At 41.2% G+C, this 15,915-nt stretch overlaps 1 protein-coding gene across 1 annotated transcript in view; it reads left to right on the forward strand.

Annotated features, from left to right (window-relative positions):
• Positions 1–8,810: 8,810 nt before the first annotated feature.
• The window catches only part of HIBADH (3-hydroxyisobutyrate dehydrogenase), an 85,212-nt gene continuing 78,107 nt past the window's right edge, over positions 8,811–15,915 (forward strand). The window contains exon 1 of the mRNA XM_054815587.1: positions 8,811–8,948. Within this exon, the coding sequence (XP_054671562.1) occupies positions 8,867–8,948 (82 nt within the window). The 5' untranslated portion in view covers positions 8,811–8,866. The remainder of the gene's footprint in view (positions 8,949–15,915) is intronic.

The following is a 15,915-nucleotide window of genomic DNA, read 5'->3' on the forward strand; positions in this document are numbered from 1 at the left end:
ACTGCATGGCAAAGGATCTGTTGGGCCTGTAATAAGTGTTTTGTACACAAACACCATGATTAGAATCTGGTTTTACAGTGTGTATTTCAGTTATCTTTACCGGGATATTTCAGTGGGCAGCATTTGGTCTGTATATCTGCATATTTTGTATATACCATGTTTGTGCTGAAGGAGACTTTTCAAGGCTTCATGAAACTGCCTGCTTAAATGCTGCCTCTGAGACCTGACTGAGCTTGTCAACAGTATCTGTTACTAATAGTGCAGCTTTTCCTTAAAATTGGGTGACAGAGGTGTATGAGTCTGAAAACCACTAAGTTATCTTAACTGTTTTTGAGAACTTTACCCATAATAAACCACACATTGATATATACATATATATATATATATATATTTATTTTTGCATTCCCAGAATCCAGGCATTTTTCTTTCTGTTAGAAGAGATGCCAAAAGCAAATTCAATCTGTAGTTCTCTCTCCTTCCCAGACCTTTGTTGACTTGCGGTCCCCATTCTGCTGCAATTAGTCAACCACCAAGGGAGAGTTCATTGGCTGAATATTCTTCCTAGTCCTCTTCTAAATTCAAATATAGTTAGCCTTAGTTTTTGTTGTATTAATCACAGGGTTGCTGGGGCCAAATCAGCTCATTTGTCAATGGGAATTTGCACTAGCTTCCAAGTGGAATGAATTTTTTCCCCACAACAGAGTAGGTCTTACACATTGCACCCATTGGATGTCTAACATCATCCTGATTAGCCATGTTCATATTGCTTTTTGATCATTTGACACTCAATATTTCACTTAAAAATCATTTCTATCACAACTGTACTTGGCCCTTGGTATTATTAGGTAGCATGAAATATACTCAGTGATGGTATGAAAGTTATTTCCAATAGGGCTTATGAAGAACAGCTGAGCAAGTATGACCTCCTGACCTCAAAGTGTTTGTTTACTGGGAACTATATTCCAGTTCTCTAAATTTAATCTGTCTTGGACCAGGCTGACATTCCCTTGTGAGATTTATTGTATCTCTAGAGGCTATTACAAACACAACATTGTCACTGCTTATCTAATAAAATGATAATAGGATTATATTACTCTAGTGATAACGATACATTTATGTTCATTTTTAATAGTAACAAACCAAAGTTTGATTTCATGTTCAGTGAAGATAATGTGTTACTGGGGGAAAAAATAAACCATTCAAAAAGTATTTTTCTCTCAAACAAATCAGTCATGGAAAACATTTTTTTATTCCATGTTATTTGTAAACCAAAGCTTCAGTTTGTGTACATGAGCAGGCATACTATGTCAGTTTTACAGAAATAATAATAATGAGGAAGTCTGACTCAGAAAACTCTGGTTTTCCTGAATCAACAACTCTGGATTATTGAAGCTTGTCATGGTTTTTCTTGTGTATCTTTTCCTACAAGTCATTAGACATCAAAAGGCAGGCACAACAGACCAGATTTGCATTTCAATTATATTTAGTTATGTTCAAGGTGTTCACAGTAAATTAATTTGTTATTAGTGGTATTGTTGTTGTTGTTGTCATTGTTGTTATTTATTTATTTATTTATTAGCAAGTTTTAAATCATAGCCAAGTTTTAGTTTAGTATTGTGTATTTTAAAGGGAGACTCTAAAATGTATTTCTCAACTAGATTTAACTGGTTACTTTTAGTGCAATCAGCATCTCTCTCTGCAATGTATGCTCTTAATCCATCTCCCAGCTGAGACAAGAAAAATCAAATTACTTTTTAACTTCAGTATGTTGTACATTAACAAAAGGGTTGCCTTTTCTTATTTTAGGAAAGCAAATTATTGCATCTGTCCCTTTATTTTCTTTTTTTTTTTTTTTTTTTGGTAGAGCTCTGACACTACAATGCTGACCTTTACCAAATGATCCTATTGTTTTGGTGACCAACATGCTAGTGACTCTGCTCTACTGGAACTCCTATCACAGTTAGCACAGATGAAGCATGGATCATTTTTTATAAACTAGCAGCATATTCCTTCTAAAAAGTATTGTTATCTGATAGTTGTGTTCTGCAATTTTTCACTGCAGCTGACTATTACTATGCCAATTCTCCAAATGGAACAGCTCTATATTGTTCATGGTACAACCTGCATCCTACTTATTTGTAAAATATAGTGGTGATTGAATTTGCAACTGCAAGATATTCCATTTACCAAAATGCAGTGATTAAAAGGACTTGTTCGCCACAGCATTTTCCAATGAAATTCCTCTAGATAAAGTACCTCTGTTGCATTTTACTTGAGTGGGATTTTGAAGAGAACTTGAAGGAGATGATTGAATTCTTCTGGGAAATAGGCACTTGAATCTTTGCAGCTCTTCAGAGAAACACAGTCAGCACAGTCCAGCCTAAGCATCTTAATGGGCTTTATCAGTGCTAAAAAGAGGGCAAAAACTCTAGTGCTTAACTGAAATTGGTATCAGTTAGTACAAATATGTATGCACTGGTACCCTGTAGTAACATGCACTGAGATGCGACCACTTTCCAAACTACAGTACAAATGCTTTTGGCAAAACAGACAGTAAGTCTTCATACCAAAACAAAGTTTCTATGTTCCCCCAGGGCACTACATTCCCACAGAAGCCTAGAATTTGCTTCCCCTTAAGTCTATGCAATATTCAGAATATCATACATATTCAGTTCATGGTTGATTACTAAATTACATACTGCTGCAGAATATATCATGCAATTCAGCAAGAAATAAAGCAGTTCAGATTACACAAGGTGTTTTTTTCTGTAGGCAAAAATAACCCCTTGCATTGCTGCTTACACATTCCAGTTAGTTATCTAGTGAAGCGCACACAGCTAGGAAATGAATGCTGCTCTGAGAATGCCAACTCGAATATTTACAAGTGTGAAGAATGTCATATTATGTTGGACTCAAGGTCCCTCTAGCTCAGTAGTCTGTCTCCAGCAGTGACCAGTCAGAGAGGAAATATGCAGGGATATTTCTCTGGAATGCTCTCCCAGCTCCAACTATTTGCAGCTCAGGGATTCCTGAGCAGCTTCACTGCACTTTTATTGCATTTGACAAACATTATGAAAGCTCCCCAATGCAGAGAGGTAAACGCAACAAATGCAAGCTGAAAGGTTAGAAGGAGGAATAAAACACCATCGGCTTGGCTGCCAATTCATTTTGAATCAAGTCTCAAATGTGCTGTTGCATCCACTGTAGTTTCTTTTGGCTACACTAAGTGGTGTTAATGTTGAATTTAAATATCACTCTGCAATGAGGGTCTCATTTTATAGGTGTTGTATGCCTGTAATTCTTGCTAAATTCAGTGAAAATTGTGCTTAGTTATCAACCCAGACTATAAAACTCCACGTCCTGAAAAGGAAATCTCCCTAAAGTAATGGAAAATTTTTGAAAAAACTGATCAAATGTAATTATCCTGCATCAATGGGGGTAGGCTCTAAAAGCGAATCTAAACATCCTTAGCATAATTTGACATAGTGCTTTGGAGAACTGGCATAGTAATAGTCAGCTGCAGTGAAAAATATGTTCTGTATACAAAGGAGACATTGCTTTCAGAGGTTCCTCATTAAAGGAAAAAAATCCTTAAATCTAAGAAAATGCAAATTGACAAAAATATCTTGTAAATATTCTGTATTTGTAGAGGATTCTTAATTCTTTGTTTTGCCTTTTTATATGAGACCTTTAAAGCAAACTAAAATGGTCACATTTTCAGCACTAAAAATAAAAAGAGTAGCCTTCTTTACATTATTTTCTGTTTATTTACATGTTTGTTTGTGTTTCTTTACATATCCTGGAATTAAGTGGGCACAATGTACCAAGAGGTAGAAAACTACCTACCTACTGATGTACTGTAGTACATCAATAGCAGCTGTTTTCTGTATTGTGAGTGCTCTGACAAGTTCTTGTGTTTTAACATCCACATTACAATGTCACAAATGTTATGGAGCACACCAAAGGTCTACACATATTTCTTGCAGTGTAAGAAAATAAATCTCAGTCACTTAAACACCAAGGTTTAGATTCATGTCACTAAGCACTCATTGGGTAACAATGTAAGTAAATATACACAAGTTTTTGATGATCTACCAAGCCAGGATACAGGACCATGCTGTATAAAGGTACTGTATCTTTCTCTCCACATTTCTCAGATCCTGCAGGAATGAGCGAGCAGCAGTCTACAGAGCAAGATGATATGGTAACTATGCACTAATAATAGCAAGGCAGCATGGCTTAAATGAGCATGGTAATAATGGTCATGGGTTTGGTATGGTTACATGATAATGACAGTCAAGAAAGTTGCATTTGCTTTCCCTTTTCTGTCGCTGACATGTTGTATGACACTGGGAACCTCATTGTTCCTCCCATGACCAAGAATTTGGTTCTACATTACCAATACTGTGTCCAGTGCTGGGCTCCCCAGTTCAAGACAGACAGGGAACTACTGGAGAGAGTCCAATGGAGGGCTACAAGGATGATGAGAGGACTGGAACATCTCTTGTATGAGGAAAGGCTGAGAGACCTGGGTCTGTTTAGCCTGGAGAAGACTGAGAGGGGATCTCATTAATGCTTATAAATATCTAAAGGATGAGTGTCAAGAGGAAGGGGCCAGACTCTTCTCAGTGGTGCCCAGTGACAGGACAAGGGGCAACAGGCACAAACTGGAACACAGGAAGTTCCATCTGAATATGAGGAAAAACTTCTTCACTTTGAGGGTGACAGAGCACTGGAACAGGCTGCCCAGAGAGGTTGTGGAGTCTCCTTCTCTGGAGATCTTCAAAACCTGCCTGGATGCCATCCTGTGCAACCTGCTCTAGGTGATCCTGCTCTAGCAGGGAGGTTGGACTAGATGATCTTAAGAGATCCCTTCCAACCGTTGCCATTCTGTGATTCTGTAATACCCAGTAGTTTAGGAGCTGATTAAAGAGCTTTCTGCCCTGCTCATTCATTCCAGCTTGGCCCATTCAGTCCCTCCAGAGCGAGGACCAGTGTGCTGGTGCAATCATTTGTTGGGGCAGTCTGTGAAACAGATGAGTGAAAGGATGTGGGTTAACAACCGCTATATTGGCACACCTGAGAGGGCTGTAAATGGTAATGCAAGGATGGTGATAAGCAGCCAGGGCAAAAGCCATGGCGATTTTTTTAAAAATCCTGCTCATTTCACAGCTCCAGTATAGAAAGCTATCAAAATGCAATTGAACTGACTGGACTGACTGGGGGGACCTTCTGGTATACTCAGGTTTGCGGAGCAACAATGACTTAAATAGATTTAGCAGCTCAAAGATCAGTTCTTATAATGACATCTATACTCTTTCTTTATAATGCACTATTAGATATACCAATGAAAACAGATATGTAGCAGCTATGTTTACTACTTGTCATTCTCATATATAACCTTTATGCTGATCTTTTTGCTGTATTGTACAAAAGGAACTCTTACACTAGAGCAACAAGTAGGCTGGCAAGTTTTCTTTAAGAAAATAGTTCCTTCCTGCCATAATCAGTCAGATATTTTGAGGTCCCGTTTCATGCCTCAATCATAAGGTTGGCATTACTGCTTTTAAGATACAATACACCATTGACAGAACAAAACTTTAAAGCCAATTAGATGTTGGCAATCTTCCTACCATTGGCAAAGGCACACTTGTTAACAGTTCCCCTTTGTGGCATGTTTACAGTATAATCACTGATTTCTGGAAAGTTTTTTTGGCACTTCAAGATATTTTAAAATACCTAATTAATTTATTTTTATAGACAATTTTAGACTTTACTCACATGACTTTAAAGCATTTTACTTTAAAAAGTAGGGGTTATATGGGCTCAAATGAGGTATCTCCATTTTTAACACTAGGAAAAATAATAATTTGTAGAACCAAGCTATACAAATAATAGTTTGGTTGCATTCTGACTAGTTAACAATTTCAGAAATCATCACATACAAATCTTTATGAAACACTATCTTACTAGGTGTAAGGAGATACTGCTGCTTTGTTGGAAAACACCAGAACATTTTTATCCTGGGTTTTAATATAAGTAAAAGCTTTCATGGCTATTTACTTAAAACAAAAGTATTTTGAAGTTAACAAAGCTTTTTCCTTCATTTTGTGTGGAAAGAATGTGATTAAGTTGGCAAAGAAATAAGAAGCACACAAACAAAAATTAACTAGGAAGGATTAATTTGTAGTGAGATAAACTTCTATGAAAGGCACAATTATTTTTAACAAAATGAGCTAGCTTTACTGTAAGCCCACTAAAAGTTCAAACAGCACTAGAGGGCATTTTGGAGAAAATAAAAAACCACAGCAACACTACTAATTTCATTTTCTCTCTTCTCCTGCAAATGCTCTGCAGTTTGGTAGCCCTGCACCATGTGGTCCTGCAAATGCTTCCTTCCCATACTGGCTACCTTAGAAGTACTAAACTACTACTATCAGTTGTATCAGTATTCATTACATGAGCAGAGATTCCATTTAATCTAATCTCAGGTATTTCATCCGCCTGCAAAAGCATGTTCTGTAGAAAAGCAATGTAAAAACTATAGTAAGATAACACTGGACATGTTGCTAACAATAGAGTTTATACACAGGTGTGTTGGCAAAGTAATATAAAGAGAAGTCTACTACACTTTTATCTATAGGACCCTCCTTTTTCCAGTTTCTCATGCTTTCTTTGGAAGTGATTGTAGTGTATTTTTATTCTGCTGGTACAAAGTGAAATTTCCCTCACATACCTTTTAAACAAAGGATGCTTTATACCTACACAGATAAAACCCTCTTAGACATGATAAAGGTCTAGAGAAAGATGCAGCTATGCAGGTAAATCTGCATCTTGTAATGAGACTTAAAAATCTGAATGCAAGCACCACACTGATTGTAGCATTAGACTCTTCACTTGATCCACCTATCTATTCTTAACCCCTCAAAAAAAACCTTAATTACTTTCCTAACTCAGTTCAGACTTGATAGGAGTCTACAGCGAGTTAGAAAAGGGTGACTGAGTCTGAAAATATAAGGCAGTGAAGAATTAGGCTGGAAGGCAAACCCCCCACATTTTCAAAGTTCTGTGTGATTACGTGCAAAATTCATGTTTTAATGACTTCCAGAGACCTTATTTGGACTACACCTCAGTACGGATTTCTGCCAGCATGGCTGCATCAATGAGGAATCACATCTCTTCTCATCCCAACAAAATCTGTGCTCAAGATGGTTGTCAACCTTGCCACCACTGAGGAGAAAAGTAAACATAGCTCAGTAGCGTCATTCACTTGACACACTTCAAATGGCATGGTGGAAGAGACAAGTGAGCTTATGAAAATATTGGTATATATGAGTCTCTGGGGCTTCAAATGTTTTGCAAAGTGCTAGCAAATTAAAGCATTTTTAGTTTTGTATGTCTCTTTCCATTGCCTTAGCTGCAGAGATCATTTTTCTTCAAGTCATGCTCTTATTGCTCAGCTAGGAGGCAATGAGCGAAAGAAGCAACTGGGTGACAGTATGAGATCAGCCTGTTGAGCGGTAGCACTCACTCATGCCAGAGTAAAGCTACTATATAACCACAGCCTTCTTCACTGCCCACAAAATTCCTTTATGTTGAGCTGGGTTAATTTAATTGTGTATCATCCATTGCTTTATACAGGCAAATATACAAAAATATAGTGTGGTACTGACAGAAGAACCAAGCTCATATATCGAGCCTATTCACTCTGTGCTAATATATAACCGAGTGAATAGCTGACTTTGAGAGACCAGAGATTTACTCCTGATGACTAGTCTCCCAGAAGTCTGTAAATAATACTACAGAACAGCTACAAAAAAGCTCCAACCTAGCAAGAGTAACCTAATGACCAAGGGACTACCCAGCATTCTTCCACAACAAATTAAGGCAAGTTTTGCTGTCAGGAAATTAACTATTTTGTTCATGAGAGAGAAATGTGGTAGTTGCAGGACTGGAGCTGAAGCCATACCCTGAGGAGGCAGCATTCACCCGCCTCCAGCCTGCCCTCCCTCAGAGCCTGGCCTGCTCCCTCACACCCGTGAAGGGCCTGAAGCTCTCCTTGTACTGCCAGCAAGGTCTCGGAGTCCTGTCAGGTGCTACGCTGTGGGCGAGCAGCACAGCTCTTAATAGCTTGTTCAAATACAATTGTAATCGATGCTGATAAACCCTCTGCCAGGCCCTCGGGAACTGTGCTCTGGGCAGGATGAAGCCAGTCCTAAGCTCCAACGCTCTTTTGCCATCGGACTAGACAAAACCAGGCCTTTTTCCTCAGTCCGAGGGGGCCGTTTGCGCCATGCTGCGGGTACCTCGGCCCGCACATGGCCGAGGCCAGCGGGGCCCTAAGCCGGGCGGCGCGTCCCCACCGTCCCTCACCACAAACCGCCTCCGCCAAAACCCCGGTTGTGCCGTCCGTCCGTCCCTCCCTCTCCTCAGCCAACTGGCTCTCCCGACTGCAACTCAGGAAGGGGAGGGCACAGCGGGCAGGCGCAGGCAAAGAGGAGAGCTGGAAGGAAACACCTCCCCCGGGAAAGCCGCAGGCAGCAGGATACAATTACCCACCACCCCGCCGCCAGCTCCGCTGCCCCAATAAGGTGCCCCAGCGCCTGCCCAGCCCCCGTCCCGCCCCGCTCCGCTCCGCGCTCCGAGGGCGGGGAGCGGGACCGGCCCCATCCGTCACGGGGCGGCGGGCGGGACCAGTGGGCCGCGGGGAGGAGACTTGTGCGCTCCCATTGGCTGGGTCCCGCCAAAGAGCGTCTGTGGTTGGCTGCCGCAGCTGCCGCTCGTAGCGCGCGGGCGGTGGAGGCGGGCGGGGAGGTGCCGGGGCGGGTGGCGGCTGGCCGGAGGTCACTCGGCGCGGGGGCGCAGCATGGCCGCGGCTGTGGTGCTCGGGGGACCTGCGGGCTGGTGGCGCTGGCACAGGCGGGTGCGTGCCGCCCGTGCGGCGATGGGTAAGGAGCTGCCCCTCCCCTCGACTCGAGCGGCTCCGCGCTGACCGCCGGGCTGTCGTCGTCTGGCGGGGAAAGGCCGGGCCTTTCCAGGGGATCGGCTGGGGAACGCTGCTGCCGCGCTGCCCTTGGCGGCCGCGGGCTCTAAGAGCCCAACGGGCCCGGCCCCGCTCCTGGCGGGCCCCGGAACCGCCCCGCCGTGCAGCGGCCCCGGTGAGGGGCCCCCCGGGGGAGCGCTGGGGGGGTCATCGGTGGCTCCCGCGAAGCAGCTCCCGCTGCCGCCTTATTTGAGGCCCTACCGGAGCTTCGGAGTGGCTTAGCTCAATGAATGTTTTCGCTCATTTGCTTAAAATAGCATGCCTGGGAATTGTCAGAGCCCAGAAGTGTTTCCTGTGCCACCAGTGACATGTTAGCAGTACCTGTCACCTAGATTTGGGCAGTTCAACCCTCTCAGTCATTGTATCCGGTTATTTTCCTTAAACTGAAGGTAAATCCAGTGGCGCTTCCTCTGATTCCAGCTCTGCAGGCACTCACTCACACATGTGGTTCATTCATGGGCAGTGGAAGGAGCAAACTCCTTTAAATGTCCTGTTGGTGCAAGTGAAGGAAGAATGTATTTGCAGAACTGGAGCCCAAGTCTTTTCCCTTTTCTGACTTGGAAATCACGCTACTGTTTCCAAGTATTTTAGCTGCTGAAGTAGATAATTGAAAATATATCTTCAGTAGTCTTTTCAGTGTCATTTCAATAGCAGTCTGTTGCTTGTGTGTGTTACTCTCTAGATAGGCTCCAAACAGACAAGTAGGTGAAGACTTTTCAAGTAGTGAAGTGGAAGAAAGATATTATTTTAAATGGTATATAATCCTAAAATCTTTACACTTAACAAAGGGCTTCCGGAGTTATTGAATTACTTTTAAGTAAGTAACTTCTTAAAAATTGTAATTCCCCTTCAAATCTCATTTGAACTGATCAATGAAAAGTGTTTGACACTTAATTTTGGAATTAGCTTTCAGTGTTATTTTTGCTTGAATCTCTCTTCCGCTAACGCATGATTTTTTTTATAGTTGCAGCTCTGGTGTTGTGCTAAGTAATAGCTCAGGTACAGCAGGTGTATTGGTCACATGCTAGTAAAGTTAAATACAGGAGACCTGTTTGTGTGTTTAGTACCTTTTGTGATACCGCAATTGAAAGCAGTAGCTTTCAATGTATTTTGAACTTTCTGTGCATGGTAGCTGTCAGGTATTTCTGTAAGAGCTTTGAAATCTGCTGTCTTGGTCAATATTCCAATGGTCACATTTAGTGTAGAGAAGATGGAAGGGATCTCATTTCTTGATGTGAAAAGCAACCCAAAACACTACACTGGCCATTAAAGTTGAAAAATATAGTTTGTTTTTGCCTGAAGACTGAGAAACTGTGACTAAATCTAAGGAGAACTTATGACTCTCCCAAGAAACTTCCATAGAACAGAATTTCACCCACCGCATTTAAGCTCTGACTTAGTCAGTAGTGACTGTGCTGAAAGTCCTATTGACTCTGAGAAGTGTTTATGGGATGAAGGTCTAAGCATTAAGCCTTCTTAACTGCTAAGCTCTGCTGCTTAGTTATATGTCGAGGTTTCCCCGTCTCTAATGCGTTTATTAGGTTTGCCATTCTTTTCTTCAGTTTTGAGTCTAGAAGTTGTCCTTTGAGTAGCGATTTCATCAACTGTCCTTCTGAGTGAAATGCCATCCTAGTGAGGGAACTCTGCCAGCTCTGAGAGCTGTCCAACACCGCAGCTTGGTTAGCGAGCGAGCCTGTCTTCCTTCACTTATTGAATGCTCCTTAGTTACTTGGTCAGTTGCTCTTTGCAGCTGGCACAGACCATGATGGATTGTTTTTTCTGTATGTTTATACCAGAGGCTGTTAAATCATGTAGGAGGAAAATAGCTGAGGGCAGATTTTGGAGAAACATCTTGGCTATGTATGTTTTGTGTGTTAGCAAGTTGTATAAAGACCATGTAGTCTTGTGATCTGCAGCTGGCAGTTGCTGGCAAAGGTGCTTCATGGACAGGGTGTGTATGACTTTACTTAAAAATACATTTTTGATGGATGTGGAGAAATCCTTCCTGGGGACTGCTAGGGAGGTGAAGGGGGGGTTAATGAGGTATTGTGGCTGAGAAAGGAAGATTTTCTGGTGAATGAAGATTCATCAGCTGAGGGACCTGTTCATCAAAGAAGACAGTACCCTGCTAGAGAACGAAAATGTCCCCACAAATACTTTTGGATGAATAGTAGAGACCCATTCAGTTAATAGTTAAACAGTACTATTGTTGATGCAGGAGCTGTGTTTGAACTGTTGAATGGTTCCATGCTGTGGTGCAGAGAAGCATTAATTACTAAGCAAGGATTATGACAGAAAGACCTGCTGCTCTGAAGTCCAGTACATTACTTAATTAAAGGATCAAGTGTACACTTGATATTCTTCTTAGATGAAAAGTACATACTACATGTTTTTGTCTTTAATGTATTAGCAAACTTTTAATGAGGTATAGCTACAGATAAGAAAAATGAAGTAAGAGTCGTCTGACTGTTACAAGATAGCATGTCTGGTTTTCATCAGCAGACCTTTACAGAGGTAAGGAAAAGCAAGTGGGATGTTTTCAATGTAAAGCTGGCCAAATTTAGAGTCTTGTAATCTTCTTAAATTATTATTTTGGCAGAGTGCAGTTCTCAAAATCATTGCATAACCTTTAAAAGCCTGTGACCCTGGGGCAATTTGAATTCCATTGGCAAAAGCTTCTAGGAGCAGAAAGACCTGATTCTGCCAGTGTACAGCTGGCATCTCTAACTTCTATGTTTCTCTATCTAGTTCCCTCCAGGATCTAGTTCAATAGAGGGTTTATGAGTTTCCATAGAGAAGTCTGCACAAAACACGGAAGCTCTCTCTGATCCTTTCTTTCAAAGCAGGAAGGAGAAAAAGGATGATGTCTTCTGTTGTACTTGCACCGGAACTTCAGATGTTAAATCAGTGGCTCAAATTGAATCATTGTTTCACTCCCCTTGTCAAGTTACTTCATATACAACTGTACTTTCTCATAAAGCCCTGAGCAAAACCAGCAACTTCAGTGGTTGAGCTTCCTCTCGGCATCTTCCCATGCTCCTGTTAAAACTCACCTACTGGCTTGGAAAACAGCTCAAAATTCACTGATCCAGAGAGATCAAGAATATTAATATGACTTGCAACCACTCTGATTAGGAAATTGATACAGGGCAGAAATAAGTGGGCTCTTATCCCTTATGCCAGATTTATCAGTTTCATTTGACTGTGGAGCTCGGGATTCCATCCCAGGAACTAGACATTTTGGTGAATATCATTCAAAACAGATTTTATAAAGCCCAAAATTAAGTAGTATAGTTGAGATTACAGTTTGAGTTACTAGTTCCTCAGTCCTGTTCTTGGCCAGTTAGACTGTGCTTTCCTTCAGAGTACAAGCATATTGGACCTTTTCCAGCTCTACTGTCTATGGTCCTATCCAGCTGTTAGATCCTTTTTGTTTGAATCCAAAGAGATGTCCTCTGTACTGTGTATTATAGTATCTGTTCAGTCTCTTTATTTGCAGTGAATTCAAGGCACCGCTGGAGCTGAAATTCTTTCTTGAAACTGTAAGAGCCATTACTTTGGGAGATAGTGTAAAATGAAATGTAAACATCTGAAATAATCTAAACTTGTAACTGTCATTGTTCAGGTTAAAAAGAAAATTGCTTTCAGTATCCTTACGTAGAAGCTTGAAAAGAGAAGTTTAAGGTCATTGACAGGACAGGTATTCTAAGGACAGGATTGCAATCTGCGTTTCTGATTTTATTCTCTTAATGGATGTATTTTGTTCAAGAAAAGGCATTCAGAGATTCGTAAACTCTAGGAAATTTTTTAATTAAATTATTTTTAAGGTAAAATTCTCATGAAATTGTAGATTGGGTCAAGTGTTCCTATTGTAGGCTGACTTTTCAAAGGAAAACATTTTTATCTGTATTGTTTATAAGCCCCCAGGATGTCAAGAGGGTCATAAATTGATCCTCCTCATCAATGGAGTCTTCATACGCACAGGGGTCTGTGAGCACACGTTCCCTCAAAAGAATAATGAAGAATCCCCTGGGAAAAGCCCAAATTCTTTGGAGTCAGTGTAGCTGTAGCTGGTTTTGCTCACAATTAACTTGATCTACAGATTAACGTATGTTGCTGGTTCTCTTCCCAGTGAAGGGGATTTAGTTGCACATAGTATCAGTGATTATTTTAAAAGTAGCTTCTATTGCTTCTACTTCTGATGTTTTGCCCTCTGTTAGAAGTTGAATGTGGCCTGGGCATTTTTCCAGCCATGTGATTGCAGCAGGCTACTGTAGATATTATGGTTGAAGTAAAATGGACTTAATACCACAGGGACAGTTTGTGCAAATGCTTATTCAATTGACAGAATTAGTTAAGTGTACGTGTATGTGGGTTTGCAGAATATCAATCCTTAGATGTCTGAATTATACAGTTGCTTCAAAACCAAGCCTGTGCTATGTATCAAATGGTAAACAGTGCCAGATATTCAAGCTGGACATCACTTTCCATGATAGCACCTGTGGAGTTTCATCTAATATGAAGATGTGAAAAATCATGTCGTCTTAAACATCCTCTGTTTGGCAAACCCCCACTGTCTTTAAGTAGTCATTAAAAAGTATGTCATGATTCTAAATGCAGTTGATTCAAGTTTAATTAAAATCAGCTCAATTAGGTATGTCTGTGAGCTAATTTCATCAGTCCTTTAAAGCAGTTTTCCTATATTTGAGTACCTGGGGATCTGGAGGTTTTTCCAAGCATTTTAAAGTGGCTAATTTAACACTGGGCTGTGAAAAGTTAAACCAAACTAAGAAGTCAGAAATTGGACTTATTTCTCTAACAGGTCCCAATTCCTGTGGATTTGAATATGTTCTAGGTAGCACAGAACAGAAGATGATTCCTGATTCATGAACTAAGACAAGAGAAAATCAAGAGACAGACAAAGGGGGAAATAATAGAATACAGTGACACAAAACCCATCAGCATGTTGCGTCGTGTTCCAGCCTAACTATTGGTATGCCTTCTGAGGATACTGCAAAATGAAGACTTTTAAGGAAGACCTTATAGTAGAAGAATGAGTTAGTTTCATGGGTATTTACATTGTGAAGAGCAGCCTTGGAGAAGTAATAGAAATGCTTGTTGGCAATAGGCCTGTCATTATAGTCCAATTACCAATTGATGTCTTAGTAGTAAGATGTGATGACAGCCACGAAAAGTCGTTCAAGCAAAGCAGTCTTATGTGACATAGAGAAAAGTAAGGCAGGATGCAGAGAAGGACTGAGAGAAAGTACCATGGGCAAAATGTCCTGTTCAATTCCAAATATTTCCATGAAGATCAAGGCAAGATTATGTCTGTTAAGTTGAGGCAAGTGGCCAGGTTCTGAAGTAGCTGAGATCTCAGATATGATGGAAGAGGAATTAATGAGATTTAAGCAGATCATGGATGGGTCTTCTAGGCTGTAGGTATGAGTGACAGGCATATCACTGCTGGTGTCAGCACTGGTACAGAAAAAAGGTATCAAGAAAGTTTTCTGAAGATGATTAAGAGATTTTTTGATGCTTTTTTTGCAGTGCTGGTTAGATGTTTATGAGATTATGTGAGAAGAGATCAGGATAAAAGTGACGAGTCTACAAGAATGAGGCTAGACACAGTAGCCAGATTTATGCTTCTGATGAGGTTACGTGGAATTCACAGAAACAAAGAAACGAGGTTTGAAAGCAGGTCTAACTTTAAAGCTAGATCAGGTTGCTCAGGGTGCTCCAAGGAGCTCCACTTCTCTGTGCAGCCTGTTCCAGCGCAGAACTTTTCCCCTCATCAGGGATGCTTTTCTTATTTCCAACTGGAATTTCCCTTCCTGCAACATTTGGCCGTTGCCCCATGTCCTATTGTTGTGCACCTTTGTGAAGAATCTGGCTTCATTTGCTCTGTAACTCTTCTTCCCTCCTGCTCCGTAGGCAGTGGAAGACTGCAATTAGCCTTTGCTTCTCCAGGCTAAGCAGACAGTTCCTTTAGCCTCTGCTCATATGCCATATTCTCCAGCTCCTCAGTCATCTTAAGTGATGTCTGCTGGGCTGTCTGCAGTTTGACGATATCTCTTGTGTCTTGTGCTGCATAGAGTGGAATCACTGATGACTTTGGCTTGTTGGGTATGCTCTTGCTAATGTAGGCTAGTATGTAATTAAGCTTTTGCTGCAAGAATGCACTACAGACTCATGCTGAACTTGTTGTCTACGGGAATCTACCAGTCCTTTTCTGCAGAGCTGCAATCTGTCTAGCCAGTCCTCAGCCTGCAATGACATCTCCTGCCCTAAGTACAGGACTTTGTCTTTGTTGAACTTCTTGACACTCATTTCTCCAGTCTTTCTGAATGGTAGCCCTGCCCTGCAGTTTTTCAGTCATTCCCCCCAGTTTGGTGTCATACATGACCTTGTTGAGGGTGCATATGTCCCGTCATCACAGTCACTGATGATATTTTAAGCAGCCCCCGTATTGGCCCATGAGGAACATCACACACAACTGTCTGTTGCTAGTCTTTGAATCACCGATCACTGTAGTTTAAGCCCAACAGTCCAAACAATATTTCTTCCATCAGCCGGTCTTGCAGTCCAGTCCAGTCCAGTGTATACTTTCCCATTTGGCTACCAGGATACTAGAGGAAGCTGTTTTGAAAGCTTTACTGAAGTCAAGGTAAATAAGATCCACTGGTATTAAGGGGTAAAGAAAGATGCTGAAAACCAGGACTCGAACCTCCACAGGAAGCTGGAAGCTTTAGGCTAGAAAAAGGAGCAGTTTTAGATTAGTGTAAGTGATGTATTGGGGAAGACTGACTCATAGAAACTGTGAGAAGACTCTGAAATGCTTACTATGGCTGATGATGGTGTTTTAGGTTCTT

The sequence above is a fragment of the Grus americana genome, chromosome 2 (genome assembly GCF_028858705.1).
Source record: "Grus americana isolate bGruAme1 chromosome 2, bGruAme1.mat, whole genome shotgun sequence".
NCBI classification, from domain to species: Eukaryota; Metazoa; Chordata; class Aves; order Gruiformes; family Gruidae; genus Grus; species Grus americana.